At 38.7% G+C, this 24,736-nt stretch overlaps 1 protein-coding gene across 6 annotated transcripts in view; it reads left to right on the top strand.

Annotated features, from left to right (window-relative positions):
- Positions 1-22,087, top strand: part of GRAMD4 (GRAM domain containing 4) — a 146,948-nt gene extending 124,861 nt beyond the window's left edge. For 4 of the 6 annotated variants that reach the window (XM_073328371.2, XM_073328370.2, XM_073328368.2 and 1 more), the window contains 12 exons: positions 54-145; positions 1,585-1,633; positions 2,572-2,643; positions 4,638-4,681; positions 4,785-4,894; positions 7,373-7,527; positions 12,313-12,330; positions 12,929-13,076; positions 13,574-13,667; positions 14,825-14,909; positions 16,768-16,836; positions 18,114-22,087. In XM_073328371.2, coding sequence (XP_073184472.1) covers positions 54-145; positions 1,585-1,633; positions 2,572-2,643; positions 4,638-4,681; positions 4,785-4,894; positions 7,373-7,527; positions 12,313-12,330; positions 12,929-13,076; positions 13,574-13,667; positions 14,825-14,909; positions 16,768-16,836; positions 18,114-18,215 — 1,038 coding nt within the window. In that variant the 3' untranslated portion in view covers positions 18,216-22,087. The remainder of the gene's footprint in view (positions 1-53; positions 146-1,584; positions 1,634-2,571; positions 2,644-4,637; positions 4,682-4,784; positions 4,895-7,372; positions 7,528-12,312; positions 12,331-12,928; positions 13,077-13,573; positions 13,668-14,824; positions 14,910-16,767; positions 16,837-18,113) is intronic. The other 2 variants (XM_073328373.2, XM_073328369.2) reach the window with 1 other exon arrangement.
- The last annotated feature ends 2,649 nt before the right edge of the window (positions 22,088-24,736 follow it).

Raw genomic sequence — 24,736 nt, 5'->3', positions numbered from 1 at the left:
AAATCATTGTAATTTAGCTTGTAATCTGCAACTCTTTCCTTTTTTATCTGCAGATTTACATGAATGCTGTATGGCATGGCTGGGCCATTCCTATGTTCTTATTTTTAGCAATTTTGAGGTTATCCCTAAATTACCTCATAGCCAGGTATTTACTTTGCTTAAATATTAAGGATTTAGCCATTCGTGTAACTTAATTTATCTACAGGCTTTTATTTTGTTCTTACACTGAAATAATTTTGAGCTGTTAACTTTGCTATCAGCAAGGGTTAAAATGTGGGTTTAAATAAATTTGTGGTTCTAAAGCTATGACAAATATGAAAAGGCATAGAATCCAAACTAGTCTTGTTGTCATAAAGATCTATCACCCTTGTAAGTAAATACTTTTGGTTTGCAATGACTCAGGTCGCCATAAGGGATGCTGCACATTCACTCACTTAATGCAGTGATTTATTGTTATAGTAAAATCCCCCAAAGGAGGCAGTTTCCATCTTCCAGGAGTACTGGAGGCAATTGGAGAGCAGCACGTTACAGGCTGAAGCCTGTTCACATTTTTATAGAAAGAACTTTTTCTTTCATCCAGGCACAACACAGGTTGAATTAATATTTTAACTTGGATACAAATATGTTAATGAAAAGATATTTCATTTTTTTCACAATTTTAAACCTAACTAGGCTTCCTGCTCTTAGATGTCATGGCATTTTTTGTTGTAAATGTAAAACTCAGCCCCTATATAAAATCTGTTTGTACAAGAAACCTAAAAATATAGTATATGCTGACTGTTCTGAGAAACTGAGGTATTTGAAAATGTCCATTTCCTGAGAGTCATGAAGAATCCTTCCTACTAAAACCTCAGTGTCAGGCTTAGGACTCTTAAGAGTGCAAAGTCTCGCTTCCAATACTGATCACTTATTTCAAGCTATAATATATATCAACAGTTCTGCAAAGGAAGGGGGAAAGCTCAGATCCTTGCACTAAAGGCTTTTCTAATTAGAACTTACCAGGTCAAATTTAGTGTGTGTGGGGGTGTGCAACTCCAGTGACTTCATGACAGCTTCATCTGTTTAAACCAGTGCCGACTTGGATCCATAATGTATAATTATTCAGTTGTTAAGAAAAAAATATAAACTTTGATGGTTCAGTTGCAAATGGCCTGTGCACCATTAGTATATTTTTATGGAACAATACTGTAATTCCTTAATTACTGCTTATTGTCAGAAAGGGGTTGATGTGCTTATTTTTTTAAAATGGAACTCCCAGCACAAATGATGATTTTGAACAGTTGATGTCTATTCTAAACATACAAGTGGCTATTATTTCATTGCCATAAATCAGTGTAAAATGTTTGAAATATCAAGGCCATGTGACTGGTTATTGGAGAGAGAGAGAGAGAGTGTGTGTGTGTGTGTGTGTGTGTGTGTGTGTAGATTTGAAAGGACACTGTTAGCTACCCTGTCATAGATATATTAAAACGTCATTATTTTGTTAAAGTCACATAAGTGTTGGTTGCAGAAAAGCATTTTAAACCCTGCTTGGTAGACTTGTGGAGAAGAGATATCTACATAGTTTGTTTGTTTGACTTTTAGGGGTTGGAGAATACAGTGGAGCATTGTGCCTGAAGTTTCTGAGCCCATTGTAAGTCTTTAATCCTCATTTTGCACTGCATGTTGTAATGCTATTCCAAAACACACACAGAAATGCCTATGTGAAAATTGTCCTTTCAAAGGATTTTCCCGTTTTTCATCATTCAATTTGGGAGGATGTAAAAATACACAGCTATTGCCACTCTTTGGTCTTTCTTACTTGCACTTTCGAAGCCAACGTTGGTTGTGGGTTGTTTTTTGTTTTGTTTTTCTGTTTGTTTTTTTACTGGAAAACGTTGGCAGTGTCATAAATGAAAGTGTAAATTGAATTTCTGGTTTAAACTGAGATTTGGTAGAAGTCTCACAGTTGAATCCAGTGGACTTTTCAGTTCAGGAAACTTGCTTATACTGCTGTTGAAAGTCCACTGTAACAGCGTGAAGCTGTCAGTAGCTTTCAGTATGTGAAAATTAATATTGACTTGATTTAAACAGCCCAGAAATTTACACTATCTGCAAGAGTTCTGGGAACAACTATTGATAATAGATAAAGAGCTATTTGAATGACAAACCTTTTCAGTAAGATGTATTGAGGATTTTGGGGTTCCAGGGAAAACCTTGTGGTCTTAAATGACAGAAGATATTTATTTTTATCATAAGTTTCTAGACGTATAACTTTACTAAATAGTTTTTAAACAGAAATGTAAATGATTAGTATCTAGAGCAGGAAGGGCAACAAATTTGCACAACATTTGTCTAGGTCAGAGGAGAGCAATTTGTTAGTTAGCTACTGCTAATACAAATCATGGCTAGCCACAGAAGAGCTAAAACCCGTAAGTGGAATGTCGTAAATTCAGGATACAGGATGCACACTCGGTGGCTTTATTGTATATTAAATATTTTTATTTTTGTCACTAGCAGTTTTCTAAAATATAAAGAGCAGTGACCAAGCTGAAAGTTAAATTTAATTGGATTTTTTTTGTCTTGTCCAAGGAACCTCCAAAGGAAGACCTGACAGTGTCAGAAAAGTTTCAGCTTGTTCTAGATGTGGCACAAAAAGCACAGGTACTGTACTCCATTCAGACTTTGTCTGTGTTTCCTGAATAAAGAGAGGATACATCTTGAAAGAACGTAGTGTACAATGTGTGAAAATGGGTCAGAACAAATTAATTTACCTCGTAATCTCTTGTACCCTTACATATTTAAAAGAAATACCCTGTGGAGAGGTAGGAATCATGCTAAACCGCTTTCGATTTTATGAAAACCGCATGCTGAAGTAGATAAGAAAACTTCAAATAAACTATAAAAAGAAATAAAATCCAACATACAAACTGCTGTAAGTGAACTTCCTGGCCATCCAGACCAATAATATTAACCCAGAATAGTAAAATAATAACCCCCTATAAGAGCCCACCATCTTCAACCACCATCCCTTACTTTTTTAAAAAAAGCTGGAAATAGGTGGCCTCCTGGGGAAAGTTAATAACTTAAACTAACACTTTAAATGCCACCTCGTGGTTAATATGCATTCACGCTCTGTTCTGGGCTTCCTTGGTGCAATGTGCTCTTTATGAAAACTTGATTAATAAGTGAGCTGCTGCATTCTGCACTAGCTTTATTTAACTGTAGCTAATGCTCCCAAGATGTAGACCCATGTTGCAGTATTGTAATCTTGAGATGACACAGACATGCAGCTTCATTTAGGGAGTCTGACATTTCCTCCTAAATGTCTTGCCATCATCTTGAATTGATCATACCTGAACTCCTTATCTTTCATCCCACAGCCTCTGTGCTCACCCCATTCTCTGTGATTGTTGAACACACTACCATCTGTCGTGTAACTTAAGCCTGAAGGGAATCATCAACTCCTCCCTCCTCCTCCTCAGCCAACACCTTCCAGGCAGTCTCCAAATTCTACTACCTCTTCATCCACACCACTATGGTCTGACATCCTTTCTTACCCAACAGCTAAAATTCGCATTCATGCCCTGATCATCTCCAGCAACTTCCTTGGCCTCCCTGACACCTACATCCACCCCTCTGTTCTGTACAAAGCATGGCTGCTAAGAACTTTCCTGGCTCATTGTTTTTCTCACAATACCTTGAATGCCTCTACCCTCTCCCCTACTTTCTCCCCTGCTGCATCAAGTTGAAGCTGCTTGTCTGTCTTCCAGTTCCTGTGTAATTCTGCCCCTCATTTATTCACATCTGTCTTTTTTCATCTCTCCTCACCCCCAGACCCTCATCCTTCTCTGTTATCATTGATGCCAACATCAATGTACTATTTATCTATTTCTCCCACAACAGTCAGAGACCATGCCCTCAGTATGTTTAGTAGAGCCTAATGTGGGATCTATTGAAAACTATGTATTTTATGGTGCCTCAATAGCAAGGGTCAAGGAAAAATGATCTTTAGAAAATTCTACTAGGCCATCAGTAGAGTGGTTACGTATTGGATAAACAGTGTTCTTCATCAGAGCTATCAGAATCTAGCAGGCTCAATCTGCTTCAAAGAGTGTACCATTCAAATAGATCCACCACCCTCATGAGAGAGGTGGGTTCTGACTCCAAACCAAAGAAGCCAATGGTCAAACCATGACACATACAATAACGACTTCCCAAAATTCTAGTCCCATCCAAAACCTATTAGTTCAGATTTGACGTGTTGTCTACTTACGTAGTTTGTCTTTTGACCTCTCCATTATTCTGAAACTATGACCAGGACGTACGCATTTTCCAACCGTAACAATAAAGTTAAGCAATTCCTTCCACTTTCTTTAAATAACCAGTGATTAATAGGTCAGAAATTGAAGAACAAGGTATACAACAAAATGGAAATCCCCTGAATGCTGATTAAATAAATTTTAAAGGGAAAACATGCATGTTGTTAATAGTGCATATTTCATAATTCTCTAGACTTTTAACTAAAGCCAGAAGAAACTAAGTGGTTGGCTTTCAAGAATCACTTAACATAGAAAATAACTGAAACTGGTGGAAAGCAAAGTTCTCTGCAGGCAAAAAGTATATTGCAAATTAACTGTCTCTTGCTTTTAATGCAGAACCTATTTGGCAAAATGGCAGACATATTGGAAAAAATCAAGAAGTAAGTTTATATTTTTCTTTTTCTCCTAAATAAACCATTTGAACAACCTCTGACCAGCTGAAAACAAAATGCTGTAACAATTATTTCTGTTTTGTTTTTACAGCTTGTTCATGTGGGTCCAGCCAGAAATAACACAGAAGCTATATATTGTTCTATGGGCAGCTTTTATTGCATCCTGCTTCTTTCCCTACAGGATTATAGGGCTTGCAATGGGTAAAAATTACATATATGATGTTTATATCATAGGATAGATGTAGCTCTTTACATTTTAGAATTTGTTTCTTGAAATACCATCCAGTTTAAGAAGAAAATGTTTTGATAATGTCATCCTTCCTTCAAAACTTAAGTCCATACATTAAAGCACCATATTTACTAAAGCATCAGCATTGTTCTTGGCACTGTGTAAGATACACAGAATAAAGGCACAGTCCCTGCCCCATGAGGCACACAGTCTAGAAGACAGAATAGACAATGTACTAGGAGAGCTAGTGAATGGTAACTTTGAGAAGTGGGGGATGTTGTACAAAATAGGCATGGTGATGATATGCTATTGACATGGGTTAGAGCAATGGTTTTCAAACTCTTTTTCTGGGGACCCAGTTGAAGAAAATTGCTGATGCCCGTGACCCAGCAGAGCTGGGTATGAGGGGTTTCTGGGGGAGGGGCTCAGGGCTGGGGGTTGGGGTGCAGGAGGGGGTTAGGGCTCTGGGCTGGGAGTGCAGGCTCTGGGGTGGGACCAGGGATGGAGGGGTTGGGATGCAGGAAGGGCTTCTGGGTTTGGGGGGGCTTAGGGCTGGGGCAGGTAGTTGGGGTACAGGAGGGGGGTCAGGGGCTCTGAGCTGGGGGTGAAGGCTCTGGGGTGGGGCCAAGGGTGAGGAGTTTGGGGTGCAGGAAAGGACTCCGGGTTTGGGGGCTCAGGCCTGGGGCAGGGGATTGGGACGTGGGGTTGGGGCGCGGACTTACCTCCAGCAGCTCCAGGTCAGTGGTGCAGCCGGTGTGCACAGGCAGGCTTCCCTCCTCTCCTGGCACCGCGGACTGTGCTGCATCCTGGAAGCAGTCAGCAACAGATCCGGCTCCTAGGCAGAAGCGTGACTCTCTCCTGCAGGCACTGTTTCCTCCCCCACCCCCAGCTCCCATTGGCCAGTTTCCAGCCAATGGGAGTGAGGAGCCAGTGCTCAGGGCGGGGGCAGCACGCGGAGCCCCATGGCCTCCCACCTAGAAGCCAGACCCGCTGCTGGCCGTTTCTGGGGTGCAGCGCGGTGTCAGAAAAGGTAGGCTGCCTTAGCTGGGCAGCACCGCTGATGGGACTTTTAACGTTGCAGTCAGCAGTGCTGACCAGAGCAAGGCAACCCAGTACTCGGTCGCGACCCACGGTTTGAAAAACACTGGGCTAGAGTTTGAAGGCCTCTCTGTTTTACACACTTCCTGAAAATCTGTGGCAACTTGGGATGTAAGTGTGAGGCATGGCGGGCAGCAGGGAAGAAGTCATGAAGCTGAGAATATGTGGGAAAAAAAAGAGCAGTGACCTCGTTGGTAGAACGAGGACATATTGGACAATAACAGTAGGGGCAAAGTTGTCCCTTTACATTTGTCCCTCTTTATATTTGATTGGTTTGGCCAGGGGTAGTCAGTAGGGGGTTTGAATAGGAAGGAAAGCTGTGTGAGCAGTGGCCAAGGATGCTTTTTGGCTGCTGCGTTCAGTATACTAAGCTCCTGAAGTATGGGGGGGAGAGGTGGGGTGTTTTTGAAATGAGAAATCAGGAGAGAAAAGCCTCTTCTGTGTAACATGTAACCATGCCCTACGAATTAGGAGTGCCCACCATGCACAGGTGCTGGAATTAGGAGTGTTAGGGGTGCTACCACACCCCCCCAGCTTGAAGTGGTTTCCGTTATGTACAGGGTTTACAGTTTGGTTCACTGGCTCTCAGCTCCCCCACTATACAAATTGTTCCAGCACCCCTGCTACCATGTATCTGTAATGAAGCTTGTGACTGTCGTGTGCAGTTCTTAAACTGTAGGTAATATTTTAAATGTGGCATTGACTTTACATTGCTGCATTAGATTAAACACCTACTACACATATTGGGTCACTTTATATGCTGATTGAATTGACTGGCTGGAATTTTTTTTCCATTGGCTTTCAGAATGAGATTTCACTCACTCTGAAGACTCCTTTTAAAATCATTAGTCTCTGTTAAGAGATTAGAGGTTTGAAATATGTTCAGTAACCTAGCATAAAGGAAGAGGATCTTTTGTGTAAGATAAAAGGACATAATCAGCTGTCCAAGAGCTCTCTGTTACTATTTAGATTATTATAGGGGATTACTGTTTTAATAGAAAAATAGGCAAAAGGGCATCTCTCAAGTTTCTCGGTTTTGTTCTGAAAACAGCAGATGGATGTTTGAATTTTTTTTAACGCTTCTCAGCATTAAATACTAAACTTATGCAAAGAAACCAAAATTATAGCTGCAGAGATCTTGCAGTTGTAGCTCCCACGTTCTCCACTTAAATTACTTTTGTGAGATGAAAGTGTGTATGTGGGTGTGCTATATTTTTTATACAACATCGATTAGAAATATAATTGCAAAAATATGGTTTATAGATGGACTTTATGGAAAAGTGATGGAAAATCTGACAATCTTAATGCCAGTTACTGTGTTTGCTAAAAACAGATTTTTTTCAATTGTTCAGGACTTTATGCTGGAATTAAGTTTTTCCTTATTGATTTTATCTTCAAACGATGCCCAAGACTTCGAGCTAAGTATGATACTCCTTATATCATCTGGACAAATTTGCCTACAGATCCTCAACTCAAAGAAAGGTCTAATGCTACAGTGTCAAGACGGGTAAGTAAAGTTTCATGTTTTTACATATCAGGCAAAGTCCACTTCTTTTTTTTTCTTTTTTTTTCTCCCCCCCCCCCCCCCCCAGTGACTAGAGCACATTGAGGGAGGGGTAGGTAATTGTTACACCTAATTTCAGCGTTCATACTTCAATGGCGGTCTGACGTGTCTTTATTTTTAAATCCAGGGTCCCAATATTCATAAAGTGACTTGCTTTTTTGTGGACAAAGAATTTTCTTTTAGTTAAAACAAAAAAAAGGGTGGAGGGTTTGGGGGTTCTAATGTTTATAACCAGAAAAATTACTAAAAATAACATATAGGTATCCATATTAATCTGTATTTTTATAAGAAATTTGCTTACATCACAAGTAAAAACAAGGGTTTTTTTCCATATGCCAGAAGTGAATACTCAATGTGCTATTTCATAGATACTAGGGTCAGAAGGGACCATTATGATCATCTAGTCTGAGCTCCTGCACAACACAGGCCACAGAACTTCACCCATCCACTCCTGCGAAAAACCTCTCATCTATGTCTGAGCTATTGAAGTCCTCAAATCGTAGTTTAAAGATTTCAAGGAGAAGAGAATCCTCCAGGAAGTGACTCATGCCCCATGCTACAGAGGAAGGCGAAAAACCTCCAGGGCCTCTTCCAATCTGCCCTGGAGGAAAATTCCTTCCCAACCCCAAACATGGCGATCAGCTAAACCCTGAGTATAGAGGCAAGATTCACCTGCCAGATACTACAGAAAATTCTTTCCTGGGTAACTCAGATCCCACCCATCTAACATCCCATCACAGGCCATTAGGCCTATTTACCATGTGCTATTTGGGTTACCTAGATAAAGAATCACTGTGACACTTAAAAGTACACATGGGATAATAAATAGTTTAAGTTTAATAGTGTAGTTTAATAAATGATTAATAGATGGTTGTAAGAATGCTAGATATAACTAGTATGTCTTATAGAGATGGTTATAAGTTCTTCAGTAAAAAACATGGTAGATGAGTATAAACCCATGGTCATAAAGAGCCTTCAACATTTTGGGCTTTAACAATTGATTAACCATTTATTAAAACATTATTAACTCTTTTATAAACTATTGATACATGTACCATTAATATAAACTGCAATCTTATTCTGCTTTGTACATAATTACTAGCAGTACAGTTCTTGGAATAAGAAACAATAACTTTGCTGATTCATGAAGCAAGTTGGAATGCAACATGCTTTTCCACATACTTGTTGTGAACACTGCCAAGCTCAGTAAAACTTTGCTGAAGATGTACTTACAAGGAATGCTTACGTGAAATAGAGCTAGATGGAAATAGAATTTTATCTTAGAATTTTGTATAGTGCCCCTTACCGTAATATCTGAGTACTCTGACAATCATTTATAGCAGTGGTTCTCAACCTGTTTTCATTTGCAGACCCCTAAAAAATTTCAAATGGAGGTAACACCCCTTTGGAAATCGTAGACATAGTTTGTGGACCACAGTCTGAAAATCACTTTTCTATGGTAATGACAACCTTTCACTGACCCCTTAAGCATAATCTACGGACCCTCAGGCATCCACAGACCACAGTTTGAGAACCACTGATTTATAGGACTATAATCAACCTTTAAAGAACAGTATTATCTCTTTTGTTATCTGAAAGATTTTTAAAATACTAGTTTTTCTAAAAGTACAATATTTTCCAATAGATGTGATTCCTCCCCTGCCCCCCGCTTTCCCCACTTTGATAGTGTCTGGTTTCTAAATTAACCACTAGCACTCGTAGAGAAAGTCATTGTCAGGTTTAACAAACCTGGCTATGGATCCAATCTGTAAAATTACTGAATGAAACCAAAAATGGTAGCCAATTTTATCCCAAACCCATCTACCCTCCACACAATCCTTAACTGAGGATAAAATGTTCATGACTCAAGACTTTTCTGAATCTCTGACAGGAGGACTCATGCTCTGTTTAAAAGTAGTGCTAACATTAAACCAGCTGCTTGCTCAAGGGGCTGAGAATGAGGATATAATACAGTCCATGTACTACGAGTGAGAGACTTGCACTTTACTGCTTTTTTATTCTTTCCTATCCTTTTCCACTGAGGCATCCTTGTACTACAATAACCCTAAAGGCAAGATGATAAATAGCCCATGTCTGCTTAGCTGTTTTGTAAAACTTGATTCAGTTTCAGTGCACAGATGTCATTCGTTTTGAATTTTTTCATCTTGTAGGGCTCAATACTGAGAGTACCATGAACTTACAGAGAAATCAGAAGCAGCAGAGGGTAGTCAACTCTTCCCAGGATTGTCTCTTTATAGATTAAGGGCTCAATCCTGCACCCACATGTCGGGCATGTGTGCATTACTCAGCTGGTGATGCATGTGGGTGATGAGAATGGAGCCCTTCATGTGTAATTTCTGTGAGAAATGCCAGCCTGTAGAACTGTGCATTGTGCTACCAGTCAAGACATAAGAAAATAAAGTGCAAGAAAGCTTTCCAAATTCAGCTGTGTTTGTGCTGCCTTGTCAGAATTCAGGCTTTGGGCTAGATCCACAAAGCGCCACAAGACTTGCAATGCCTAATTCTTAGGTGCCCTGCTTGCAGACAGAAGTCAGAGCACTTACTTAGGTGCCTGAGCTCCCTTTACAATGTATGGGAAGAATCACACACTCGAGAAGGGGATTCTCAGAAGTCAGAAAACTGAGCGGGGAGCCACCAAAGCTAGCTTGTAGGAAATGCCAAATCGCACCCTCAAAGGGAGCTAGGCACCTAACTCTGAGGCAGAGGGAGATGACTGGTGGATAGAAAGCTGGGTAAATCGTTGGGCTCAACAGGTGGTGATCAACGGCTCGATGTCTAGTTGGCAGCCGGTATCAAGCGGAGTGCCCCAGGGGTCAGTTCTGGGGCCGTTTTTTTTCAACATCTTTGTTAATGATCTGGATGATGGGATGAATTGCACCCTTAGCAAGTTCGCAGATGACACTAAACTGCGGGGAGAGGTAGATACACTGGAGGGTAGGGATAGGGTCCAGAGTGACCTAGACAAATTGGAGGATTGGGCCAAAAGAAATTTGATGAGGTTCAACAAGGACAAGTACAGAGTCCTGCACTTATAGGCTGGGGACCTATAAGAATCCCTGCTATAGGCTGGGGACCAACTGGCTAAGCAGCAGTTCTGCAGAAAAGGACCTGGGGATTACAGTGGACGAGAAGCTGGATATGAGTCTGCAGTGTGCTCTCGTTGCCAAGAAGGCCAATGGCATGTTGGACTGTATTAGTAGGAGTATTGCCAGCAGATCGAGGGAAGTGATTATTCCCCTCTATTTGACACTGGTAAGGCTACACCTGGAGTATTGTCCATTTTTGGTCCTCCCACTACAGATGGGATGTGGACAAATTGGAGAGAGTCCAGTGGAGGGCAACGAAAATTATTAGGGAGTTGAGGCACATAACTTACAAGGAGAGGCTGAGGGAACTGGGGTTAGTCTACAGAAGAGAAGAGTGGGGGGGGGATTTGATAGCAGCCTTCAACTACCTGAAGGGGGGTTCCAAAGAGGATGGAGCTAGGCTTTTCTCAGTTGTGGCAGATGACAGAATAAGAAGGAATGGTCTCAAATTGCAGCGTGGGACATCTAGGTTGGATATTAGGAAACACTATTTCACTAGGGAGGTGGTGGAACCTCCATCCTTAGAGGTTTTTAAGGCCCGGCTTGAGAAGGCCTTGGCTGGGATGATTTAGTTGGTGTTGGTCCTTCTTTGAGCAGAGGATTGGACTAGATGACCTCCTGAGATCTCTTCCAACCCTAATATTCTATGATTCTATGACTCCCTGCGCTCGGGATTCCCAGCTATGAATCCTCTCCTTGAGTTAGGCACCTAAGCCAGGTCAGCCCTTTCTGGCAAAAAATGAGAGAGAGGTCCCCTGTAGCCAGTAGCCCAGTGGTTAGAGTTCTCACCTAGGATGTGGGAGAGTCAGGTTCAATTTCTTGCTCCAAATCTGACTGAGTGGGGATTTGAACTTGTGTTCCGTATGCTGGGCGAGTACTCCAAACCATTGGGCTACTGGATATTAATCATGAACCCCGCAGCTAGCCACAAAAATTCCCGATATGTGCATCCCCGGCTGTCTTTTGTGTATGGCCTGTGCTCTGAGCAGGCCCCTTGGATTGGGTTCTGCAGATAACTAGGAGAGGGAATGCCTCGTTTGAGAATCCCACCTGGACTAGGATTCAGAGCAGTTCGGCGGCATCAGGACTTAAGCAGTTTTGCAGATGCCTACTAGGGTTAGGCAACAGCTGAGTAGGGGCTTCAAGGATCAAAGGGGGTACCTAAATGTTGGATTTAGGTGCCTGAAGTGGCTGTTAGCTGCCTAAGTCGCTTTGTGGATCTCGCCCTTTATTATGGGGCAGCATCCAATGACTTAGGAGCTTTGTTTGAAAGTTGATTTTGCTTTAGAACATGATGTTTGAGAAATCTCCATTCCTATCATCGGTGTTCAATAATAACCATGCCAGTTTTAAGAGTGTTAGCCTGGGAAATTCAGATCAGCTTCCAAAGTTGGAAGGCCAGCCCACCCTAAGATAATATGAATAAATTAAAATGGTGTGCTCTAACCACTGATAACTTGTTTTAAATTGCATTCATTGTGTGCAATTTCTTGGTATGTGAGTAAGATCTTGCAGCTTCATTCAATTTATGTTTTATTCTGTATATGATACTGTTAAATAGATTTCACTTTTTTTCTTTTGTCACTGTCACATTTGTGTTTGTTGTTTCTTTTCCTGCTAGCTGTCAGGGCATGAAAAGGTATGGATCTTAGTGTGGAAAACTTGCTTTCAATTTGGGCATTTGTGTTCATAATGAGCCAATGCTATTTTGTGTGTGCTTTTAATGTTTGCTTTTTTTGTTCTTTATTTAGACTGAGTGTTCTGGGTTTGGTTTTTATGTCTCGAAGACAAATCTTAAATACTGCTACTGGTTATATATTAACTGGGCGTGGGGAAGTCCCTCCTAGCAAATTAATTTGGGTTGTGTGCAGTGACATATCCACATCTAATCACACTCCTTGGTGTGCAGAGACTGTATTTAAATACAGATGCCTCTTGCAGAATGTTTTTTGGAGGCATGAGACAGCATCTGTCTAAAGAATAAAATTGCAGTGAACCAACACCCCTTAAAAATTATCTTCAGATGGTATATTAGTGCATTATGGTATAGCAAGAATACTATGGTATTGTACCAAGTCCAATTTGTGCTGGAGACAGCAAGAATGCTATTCAAGGTTATTTTTAGCTATCCTTTTTAATTTGATTTTAAATGAAAGTTAAAATTAATAATTAACTAATCATTTAAAGAGTGCAATTAAATATTGCTGTTCAAATTAATCCAATTTATTTCCCTGCAGGTTCAAACAGCATCATCAAGAAGTTATGTGGGCTCAGGTGCCCCAGCTGGAATAAACAAAGATGAAGACAGTAGTCGTTTTCATACCACCAAAAGAGGCAATTTCTATGAAGTCTTTAACCTATCAGAAAATGAGCGTCCTTTGGCAGGTATTTGTACAGATATTAAGGTTACAGTCGTGGGAAAAATTAACTCTTTTAAATTAGTCAGACATGTAATTTGAAGTCTGGGCCCTTGTCTGCATATCCCAGCACTATTTAGAAATGAACTGTATTGTAATAATATCTACTCTAAACTGGTATAGACGGGAGATCAAGTTAATCTTTTATCCATAAGATTCTCTGAAAGAACCCAGTGCTCACTCTTCCCCCCTATCAAATTTGTATTACCACAAAAGATGCTTAGTCAACTCAGAGGAAGTAATTTAACCCATTCTTTGAAACAAAGATTTTCACGTTTGCTATAGAGCAAAAGCTTTGCAATCACCACATACATGAAGCTTCATTTGTAGAATATGCTGCTTTTTATAGGAGAACTGTCTAATTGATGGGGAGCCATCTCTCTGATTTTAAAACTTGTATCTTTCTTTCTGTCCTAAAACTCTTTCCTTGACACATTTGATTTTGTGTGTTGTATTTTCTGGTAGTATGTGAAAATGGTTGGCGCTGCTGCTTGATTAACAGAGACAAGAAGATGCCCACGGACTACATTAGGAATGGGGTTCTTTATGTTACAGAAAAGTAAGTCATTGGCACTTGGCAGTACATTGTTTGGGATGGGAGGACAGGGGAACAAACTTATTGGGAACTCATTTTCTTTTGTAAATAGAGTTAAACAATGAAATGCAAATTTAAATGCAATCCTATAGGAAAAGCTTTAAACTACCTAGCCTCCTGACATTTGGATATACAATGTTTTTTCATAATACTAAACATACAGAGAAACTGTACAGGGTAAGGACAGTTGGAAATTGGAGCATGGTAGGATTTAACAAATGCATTAGGTGTCCGAAATGTTTGTAGATGAGGAAACCGTAGCATCAGTGTTTAGTATGTTAGCGCTTGTTACGGTGAACGGGACAACTAAATTATGAAAATTTAAAGCACTAGCTACTTTTATTAAGTGCGGTACAAATGGTTGCTCATTATAGTTTACCAAATGTTCTGTGTTTTGCTGTGTATTTTGAGTGCTGTGTAAACCCCGTTAAAAATGAATGTATGGCTTCTTTAAAAACAAAAAACACAGTTGAGTAAGTTAAGTTTTGGTTTCAAAATCAAAACCGTTTTCTCCGCACACACTGAATGGGTATTACCAATGCTGTTTGGGATCTTAAACTGAAATTCCTTCAGTGTATTAGAACCTTGTGGAACTAAACCTAGGTTATCTGTATACTGTGCCCTCTAGTGATGGAAATAATTCTTCTAACATCTAGAATTTCAAGCATTATTTTAGCATATCTTCAGGTTTGTCTGCATTACAGTAGTGTGCAGCTAAGTCCAACTTTTCATTAGTTTTCACTTGGAAGGGGAGGAGGTTATATGGATTTGGTGGGTTTTTTTAACTTTCAGTACAGTGGCCTACTTTTGCTGTCATTTAAGATTTGTATGTTTGTTCTCATTACATAGACTTTCACTGTAAGAATATGAGTATGAAATATTTGTGCATACAATAGATTACTGATCCTTCAGAGGAATTAGATGTTCAACTGATGGAATTTATGAAAGTTTTTGATTTAACGTAAAATCATAATTGGAAATTACGTTTTTCACACAATTCCTTGCAAAGCTGTTTTTAATTTAGAGAATTTCAAAGCTCTTTGGAAGAAGGCAGAATTTTAAGAGTTTTGGTTTTCAGATTATTGTACCAAATAAACACTTTTCCTCCCCTTTGTCTTCAGTTACTTGTGCTTTGAAAGCTCCAAATCTGGCTCTTCTAAGAGAAATAAAGTTATTAAACTAACGGAGATAACAGATATTCAAAAGGTATGTCTCTGTTTTGTTGAGTGTATAGTAATTTGGGAAGTTCACTTTTTCTGTTCCATTGCTAATTTTACTTTGTTTTCAAGGAGTGTATATTTAAGAATCAGGCGGTGGGGTTTTAGATTTTATAATGCAAGTAGATATGCAATCATCTGAGCAAAGGTGACAAATTCATAAAACTATTTAACTGAACGTTGGGGTTTTCCTAATGCAAAATTGGGGTGAATGTGAAATAATGCAAAGCAACTTGAGTCTTCCAGCAAAAGATGTTTACAGGACTATATGGCGTGCTTTGAACTCATAATAGTTCAAATGCAAACATTAGGGTTCTTTTCTGGTGATACCTCTGGTAATAGTCTTTTTCCTATTGAAGACTGATTATAATATAAAACTAAGTTGGAAACTGGGTTCTTCTAGTTCAGTTTCCTGAAATCCTCATTCCTCCCTATTTGATTTCATGGAATTAAAGGCCAGAAGTGACAATTAGATCAACTAGTCAGACCCTTTATATATCACAGGCCATTAAATTTCATCCCCTGTTTTGCGCCTAATAACTTGGGTTAAACTAAAGCATTTCAATCTTTGGGAAAGTACATTTTTTACTTTGGGAAAGTAAATTTTTGTGTACCAGAGAACAGGAGAGACTGAGGTGTCCCCATGCCAGGCCTGTGGCCCCTGAAATGGCAGGGAATTGATTAGGTGGGATATACCCAGGTTACCTTTCACTTCCTTCTCAATCTGTCCCTCCAGAATTGAACTTCTTTCCTCCTGAGGCCTCTTTATCGCTACTGAGAGGTGAACTGCCCTTTCCATCTCAAACTCTCAGCCTCTGTTATGCTTGACTCTCTCTTCTGTCTCTTAGTATGTCATCACAGTAACTTTGTCAGCAAAATTTTACCCTTTTCCTGTTCTCTTAAAATCATGATCCACACCAAATCCCTGTCCTATGGATTACTGTATCCTGATTCTCGCTTCACCCCTTCCACCCCATCCAGAATGCGGCTCCGTACCCTTCTCCCCCTTGATTTCAAATCTTTGTCCAGCCTCTCATACATACAGCTATCTCCAGTATTTTGTCTAAGTATTCTTTTCCTCTACTTTAAATACTTCCTTAAATCCTGTTTCTTAAACCCAGTAATCTCTCTCCTCTGCCCTCTTTCATACTGATCCAACAGTGACAAAGATGCTCTCCAGCTCTCGTCATTAGGAATGAGGGTTTAATCTCATGTGGGGCCTTTAGGTGGTAGGGAATAAGAGACTGAAAACTGAACAATCCCACAAAAAACATGCCACAGAAGAAACTTACATTCTTGAATATTATTGTTGGCACTTCCTTTTGCTTGGCTTTGGTTTCTATTCAAGCGGTCCACTCTTGCTACAGTACTTACGAGAGGCAGCGTACAGTACATTGTTGGATTTTCAGTGTACTGCATTCACGTGATGAGAGTTCTTTAGCCCAATAGGAAGCTATGATTCCTGCCATGATTCCCGTACCTCTGAATTGTCACTTATCTATATTTCACCTTAATCATATCAGTCTGTGAACTCCTTAATGCACTTGCCGAGGCAGACCTCCACAAATGATCTTAGAACAAGCTGTGCACAAACATGTTAAAAGTACAAGGAAAACTTATTGCATTGATATATTTGGCTTAAGTTAGGACCAACTTAAGCCAAATATACCAGCCACATCTGACACTTTAAACAGTATAGACACTTTTAAACAGTATAAGTAGGCAGCTTTTAGGCAAGCTTCAGAGGTGGGTGGGAGGATCCACAGTAGACCGGTTACATCACATTCTCTTTCATGCCCCTTTGTAATTGTTCAGCCTGTAAAGTATCTTCGTTTGTTTTTTTGTAGTACAAAGTGCTCTCTGTTCTCCCAGGATCAGGGATGGGTATTGCAGTATCAACGCCAGCTACACAAAAAGTAAGTAGCCTGCTCTGTCTGTGTTGCTGCACTGCACCCTCAAGTGCTCAGGGATCCTATTCTGTTTTAATAGCAACATAAATGCCCTCCATTTCTTTATAGCTTGTGTCGGGGGGGGGGGGGTGCGCGTTTAAATTTTTTGCTCTCACTCTGCTATGTTTTATTCAGGTTAATATATTTTGGAAGCTGAATATATCTATTATATAGTATAGTTGACATTGTTTTAAAATGGATTTACTTCATCCCCTCACCTGTGGTGCCCACAGCTTTCTTACTCCAAACTTAAATTGACCATTTTCTTACCAACCTTCTTCATGGCAACCATAGGAGCTGTTAGTAACACTGCTGCAAACATGTTAGAAACTGGAGGCCACATTCTCTGTATATAGTGCCTTGGGGTAACAGTGTCCACAATGCACCTGAAGAGTAGTATAATTGGGGTAGTTTGAAGGCCAATATGATTTTGACAGGTCCTCCAAAGCGTGGCTGAAATCCACCAAGTTTTCCAGCTTCAGTCATGTTGTGACTTTCCAAGAACCTATAAACTAAAAAGTCATGAACGTTATCTAGTTTTTAATAAGCATTTCAGGTTTACAAAAAGCCATTTTAATAAGCAGGGAAATATTATTGAACCTTGATAACTAATCAAACTACTTCCTCGTAAAGAGATTCCTTCTGATTCATATGCTAGTTAGTGTGCTGAGCCTGGGCATGCATTTGAAAATTATTTTTTTTTAAAGATAATTTTAATAGACAACTAATTACTCAGGATGTTTAAATTGGAAATCTAGTGATCTAAAACTCAGTGCCACTGCACCATTTTAGAAATCCTAAGACTATCTTAAAAGAGCTCTGTCTCTGGTTATCAGGAAGGCTTTATAGGTCCCAAACAGTTGGAAAGTGAAAAAGAACAATTGGTACAGAACATCTATGAACATTCTGTGCAAATGATAGTTGTGATCCAGTGCACTAGCAGAGGAAAATGGGAGATGGAAATGGAATACCTGGGGGAGGTTTTCTTAGGAATCGAACACTGAACGGATTCTTAAACTTTTAGGAAAAAGCCCCTTATAACTTCCATTTGAATCCTGCTTGTTTCACTGGACCAAAAAAACCTAAAAATCTAATATAGGCTTATTAAAAAGGAAGGGGGGAGAAGGGTGTTAATTTGAAAGAACCTGGTCAGACTTTTTTCTAAAGACTTCAGGAAACTTTCTGATTTCCTTTAGCCTATAGTTTGGTTTCATTTTTTGTTTTGTTTTGTTTTTGTCTTGTAGCCATTAGTGTTTGGTGCCATGGTACACAGAGATGAAGCTTTTGAGACCATTTTCAACCAGTATGTGAAAATAATCTCTGCAGCATCGAACAGTGAAAGCTAGTATCTTATCTTCAGACGATCTAGAGGAGACTTTATTTTACAACTTGGTAGTGAATAATTGAACATCCTCATCTATTTTGCAATAATTTTTCCTGTCACATGGTTTATAGTCTATCTGTTACATGAATCAAGTGTATTTTATATATGCCTTCATGTTTGTTTTTAAGGTTTTTGTAAAAAAACAGTGAAAGTGCTATCATCACTATTAGCCTTGCACATTAAGCACTTTTAATGTTTATTTACTGACATTAAAAGCTAGGACGATACTTGGAGAACTGCCTAAATATCAGACACTGGGACAGATTCATCCCTTGGATACCTCCATTGATATCATCAGGGATTAATTTTGCCCACTGTCTGTTGTTTTTGCATGAGTAGAAACACATTACAATAGTCTGGTGTATGTTTCTTGAGTACAACTATCACTGAATTGGGTACTTTATCAAACCAGTATCACCACCTACGAAATATCACTATTAGCTGGTAAGAATATTAATATTAAGGCAATTTTTCTTGCTGATTTCTGTATTATAAAAGGGTTTATTTTTGAACAGTTTGACCTGATTCAATTTTTGGTGCATACATAGTTTCAAATTCCTTGTACAGTGAATTCAGCATTACAAAGCAGAAGGAAATGTTTGGAACCTTACCTTCCTTTTCTGATCAACCCAAGTGGAAGAAAAGAACTACTTGTTTTTTGAGGGCATCAAAACTTTGTTCATAAAATGTTAGGCAACATATATTTGTATTCCTGTTGATATTTGTCATGGAAGGGCTCAATAATTGTACTTGTACATATAATGTAGCAAGATGCACGTACGTTCATGCAAAAAGATTTAATGAGCATCTTTTTCTGATGCGGGGGGAAGTTGGGAATAATTACACCCAAGCAAAACTTGAGATCAGCTTTGTATGTTATATATTCATTTATATTTGGGATTGTGGGGGCGGGGAGGGTTTGCGAGAATCCCTTACAACAGAAATGTCAGGATAATGTAACAAATGAAGACATTATTTTCAGAAGAAATTATTCTATTTTGATCTCCCCTTTCTGTATTCCATTTTTCCAACAATAGAACCTGACTTTGTCAAATGGAGCAGTGACACTGTGCCTGCCTTCTCCATAGTTTTTCTCTGTTGAGGGGCAACGCATATAATAATATTGGTCTTACTTTAAATTTTGAAAGCTTGGCATATTCCATGTAATATAAAGCCCATCTGAGAGTTTAGGATTTCATTTGCATTCTCCTAAAGGCACAGCAGAATGTATACTAGCTCCCCAGTATATTTTCTCCCTACTGCACTTTTGAATTTAGTAGTATTTTTATTTCACAAACTTTCCCATAAGACAGATCAAGAAGATAATCCTGTTAGCCGATCTAAAAATTGTTGATTTTAAAGTCAATACACTTCTTAGCCATGTGTTTTCTATTTAAACAAGTTTTATGGGACATCATTACACAGAAGATCTTTAAACAAACTCCAGGGTTACATTCAGTTAAGGATAACAACAATACAAAGATCCAGGGAAAAATGGCACTCTGAAACTGTAGAAACCTATTTGAAGTGGCAGTGAAGATAATGTTAATATTAATATGAATAGTTAATGACAGTATTTCTCCATATTGTATTTAAAGTTCATGTGCATTGGGACTCACTCAATTGAATATTTAAGGCACAAAGTTGTTCATGTTAAAGCTCTGTGCTGTATAAATATGTAGCACAATCCATCTTAAAGAATTTAAAATTAATATCCGTGCACTGAGTTCAGGAAATCACTTAATCATGTATTCAAATGTCCTGAATAGTTATGGACCTCAGCACATGCTTAAATACAGTACGAAGAGGGATGTTTTCCTGAACCAGGGCCTTGAAAGTTTAGAGTGTAATTTAAATTGGTAGGTGATCCAATTACCCACTATATAACAGGGATGTTAACCAAATACCATTTTGAAGCTACTTTCATTTGGCAAATAGATATTCATTTGGCATATACAGGCTTATATTTAAGTAAAACTATTACTTTTAATTTTTAAGATTTTTTTTAAAAAGCAATTTGATTTAAAGAGAAGAAATTGTCATTTATACAACAGCAATTTATTATATAGTTAGACTTTTATAAAGCCTCCTTTAAGGATCAAAGTGGCAGATGAATTACAATAAGTGGCGAATAAATAAGCATTAATATAGCTTAATGTTATTTACAACTTAGTCATATTCATAGTTCATTCAGTTTGTCTTAAAATCCCTTGGGTGTTTGTGAGGTTGTCATTTTTTGAAGAAACAGAAGATTATATTTTTTACAGAGCAAGTGGTTTTTCTTATTTTTGTATCATTTTCACGTGTAATTTTTACCTTCACTCTGATCATAAGGCAGTGGTTTTAGTGTAACTGCTGGTAACTGCACTTATTACCCCCAACCCCCCCTCCTCCCCCCCCCCCCCGACTGACTGACTAGTATGTAAAATTGTCCTATATTCTGGTACCTGAAAGACTAAAATATTGTTGTGTTGATGATGCCAGGACAATTAACAAGACTCATTTTTAAAGAAATAGTAAATCATTTGCCATCTTCCCAGACTTAGAATCCTCCTACAGAAAATATACTTTTTTAAAACTTTAGTTTGGTCAACAAAGATAACCGTCCTACTAATACTGATTTGTCCTTTAAAATTAATCTGCACTTCAACAATATGTACTTTAAAAAAAATTGTTAAAGCAGTAAACTTATTGCAAACTACAATGCAACATTGGTTCATGCTGATAAAAATAAAATGAACTGGATTTTTTTAAAGAGTAAAATGTGTAATATAACTGATTAAAGATTCATGTATATATTTTGCAAAGTTCACTTTACATTAGGTTATATGAATTACTGCAGAGTAACTGCTCTCGTGTTACATAATTAAAGGCACTAAACAATAACTTCAGTGCTCTTACTTGTGAGTATTGCTACACTTTTGTTTCTCCTGGGTCCTGAAATGCTGGGAGGCAGTGACAAATACATAATTTACTTGTGTAATTGCACTGAGGTTAATAATTTAAAATTTACCTTCCTGCATACAATATGCAGTATAGTCTTCTTTTGATTCAAGATTGAGTGGTGCCACTTAATGTAAAGTTACTTTTTGACAGCAAAAAGTGATGTTTTTGCCATACTATTGTTCATTTGCTGTCATTTGTTGTAATTCTGTTGATGTATGTGGTTTATTGTTGGATCATTCACATTTAATTGGTTTAACTTCTTTCCTAGAAGTGTAGTGGTTAGTTTGAGTTCCTTTCAAGAAAAAAAGGGAGATGAAAACTTACCACATTTATTATTCATCAGTGACCATTTAAATACAAATTCCTGATGAAAAGTTCAGATACAACATCATGTTTTTCTGTACTTTATCACTCTTGTGAGGTCAGATTGACTATAAATGAGCTACTTATAAGTGGCAACATTGCACAAAAAGCCAGCAGCAAAACCTTATTACTGTCCATGCAGACCAAGAGAGAAGATATTTTACGTGAGAGTTAAGAGGTGAACATGTGTACATTTTTTTTTTGGCAACTTAAACTCCTGCAAAGAAAACTGGTAGTTTTTATCGAATTCTGTAAATTTTGGCTGATATTTAATTTCTATTACTAATCATTGAAATAGAATGGATGTTAAAATAGTTTTTATGTCTGAAGTTTGTCTATTTTGAAGTTGTAAATAATTATGCATTGGCAGTGTAACTTTTGTTCAACAAAAGACTTACACTGTGTGAAGAATTGAAATAATGAAACAATTTGCCTGTACATTTTTTAAGAATCTTGTTTGTTTAAAAAAAGTATTGTATAAATTATAATTTTTATTTAAATAAACCTACAAATGCTTTGTGCTAACAGGTATTTTTTAACAACTTTTCATCCTTCAGATAGTACGAACTTAGTCTTTCTTTATTTCCACAGACTGAGGTTAGTAAAAATTATTTTTTTGGTATGTTTATAACCCCATCAAGAAGATCAAATAGGTAACAGGTTTTTATAAGTAGCAGTTTTATGTGCTGTTGCTTGAATTTTTACATCCACAAACCATTATTGAATTAGCTCATATAACTTGTTTGAGATTAAAAAAAAAACCAAAACATTTTTCTGTCTTCATGCTGTTCAGATTTTTTTTTATACAAATTCTTTTTGCAGTGGTGGCCCTTAACATTTTCTGGTCTTACCTGAGAATATGATGTATTCCCTTCTACATGGCTGTATTTACTGTAAGAAACACCATGAATGTTACAATTGGCAAGAGTTCACAGCCCGCCCACTGTAACTATCTATTGGTATGCATGTTTGTTTTTTAAAAGTATGGTCATTCAAAATGTTTTATAAAACACAACATGGGGAATTTTTTAAAAACTTTGCTAAACATTTGAAGTGTCTACATTATATTGCATTTAACACAAATAAATGTAAATGAGGAATAAATATTACCCATACATAATGCAAATTTCCCTAGTTTCTGGAAAGTCACCTCCCTTACCACCACTCCTTTCCTTTTCTTCCCCTGCCCCCAAAAACTCTGTTCACAAAACAAAATTCACAACATTTTTCTGTTCTGATCCTTTATTAAAGGCTAAGTTCCAGTCCCTCACTATAATCATACTAGCTGGATTTTTCCCAGGAGAGTTCCACAGGGCCTAATTGCACTTCCAGGTCAGGTTGTGCCATGGGCTGCAGTTACCCTACTACCTGTGTAAGGGGCGGGGGGGCGCTAGGAAATCCCATAATCACTGATCCAATGGCCACTCCTGCACCTGATTCACCCCCTGCACTGTTGTGGTTGAAGCTTCCATCAGAGCATGCTTCTAGTGTCCATGGTGTTAAGAGACTTTTCACAGGTTCACTACATCCTGCACTTATTGTGCAGCAGCACTGCGCCGTTCCATGGCCTGTTGGACGACACATGCCTCTGCAGCCAATTGATTGGTTTAGAAATACAAAATCAGAGGTTTGAGACTTCACAGATTAACTAGTCCAGCCACGTTGCTGTGCCACAACCATCCTCCTCGTGCATTTCACTCCATCATAATTTTTCTTTTAAATGAGTACATGTTGCTTCCCTTATTCGGATACCTTCTTATTCTAATAAAACAGCTGGCAATTTCCTGACTGAAATTTGTCAGTTCTAAAATTTTTTCTTTGAACATGCTCAAGTCCCTTTTGTGTGTGTTTCCATGAGTGTTTGTGCAAAATGAGTTTTATTTGTACCAGTACTCAGAAAGTGAATTCTAATCGGCATGCCGGAGTCTGAGGCATGCACACTTAAATGTTTGAAGCAAACAAATGTTGAACATGTTCAGAATTTGGACTTCCAGTAGCAAGCTACTGAGTAAACAAAACTTGTGATTTTCAATCTTTCCTAAAATAAAATCATGAAAATTGTGATTGTTCTGACAGTCTGTGAAAGTGATTATATTCATTAAATGAACTGTTTATTACAGGTTATTCACACAACTCTAACTGGGCTGGGAAGAAAGCAAGTATGCCAGGTCTTACTTGTACAGCATCATAAATGTATTCTGTGTTTTAAATTGGGAAATAGGAAACCATGGTATCCTGTGGTGCAGCATCCTATAGGCTTCATGGGAACCTTCATGGCCTTTACATTAGTTTACACCAGAGTTGAATTTGGGTACTTTAAAATGACCTCTAGAGCCAGAGATGGGAGTCTGGTTGACAATAACAGCATCTTCACCAGGGATCTGTAGCTCACGAAAGCTTATGCTCTAATAAATTGGTTAGTCTCTAAGGGGCCACAAGTACTCCTTTTCTTTTTCAGGGATCTTTATGATGCACAAACGCTCCTGTTAGCTAATCATAACTATCTAAAATAGTTTGTCAGCAGGCCACCAGTTCCTTTAAGAGATTCAAATGTCTTTCCTACATTATAAACAAACTACTAAAGCTGTAAGTGATTCCGTCTGTCTTCTGAATGACAGAAGTAGGGTATTTTCCAGTGAACAATCCCCCCAACTAGTTGCTGGCAGCCTTTTAAGTGCACGTGCACTTAATAGGATGTCTTAGGGAGACAGTTATTCTCAACATGTAGGTTTGAGAATATAAAGATTTCTTTAAAGCTGGATTTACTCTGTATTTGAATGACGTGTTGGAGGCTTCCCTGTCTTTGGACATTTATAGATATCTAAGCTGCCCTTATTTGGTTACATGTTCTTTACCTCTGTGCTATTGAGTTTACAATCAAGTCAGTGGTAAATGCCTCTATTTGGGATTTAAATAAAGAGTGCAATATTCCCTTAGCTTCTCTACTTTCCTTGCCCACTTCTAGGAGAAAACTGACCATATATAGCAGAGGTGGGCAAACTATGGCCCGCTGGACCATCCTACCCAGCCACTGAGCTCCCGGCCGGGGAGACTAGCCCCCAGCCCCTCCCCTGCTGTCCCCCCTCCCCTGCAGCCTCAGCTCACTGCACCGCCGGCGCTCTGGCCCGCTGCTCCTGCTGCTCTGAGCAGTGTGGTAAGGGGGCAGGGAGGGTC

This window comes from Lepidochelys kempii, chromosome 1 (assembly GCF_965140285.1).
Source record: "Lepidochelys kempii isolate rLepKem1 chromosome 1, rLepKem1.hap1, whole genome shotgun sequence".
Taxonomy (NCBI): Eukaryota; Metazoa; Chordata; order Testudines; family Cheloniidae; genus Lepidochelys; species Lepidochelys kempii.
This window is presented reverse-complemented; position numbering and strand designations above follow the sequence as displayed.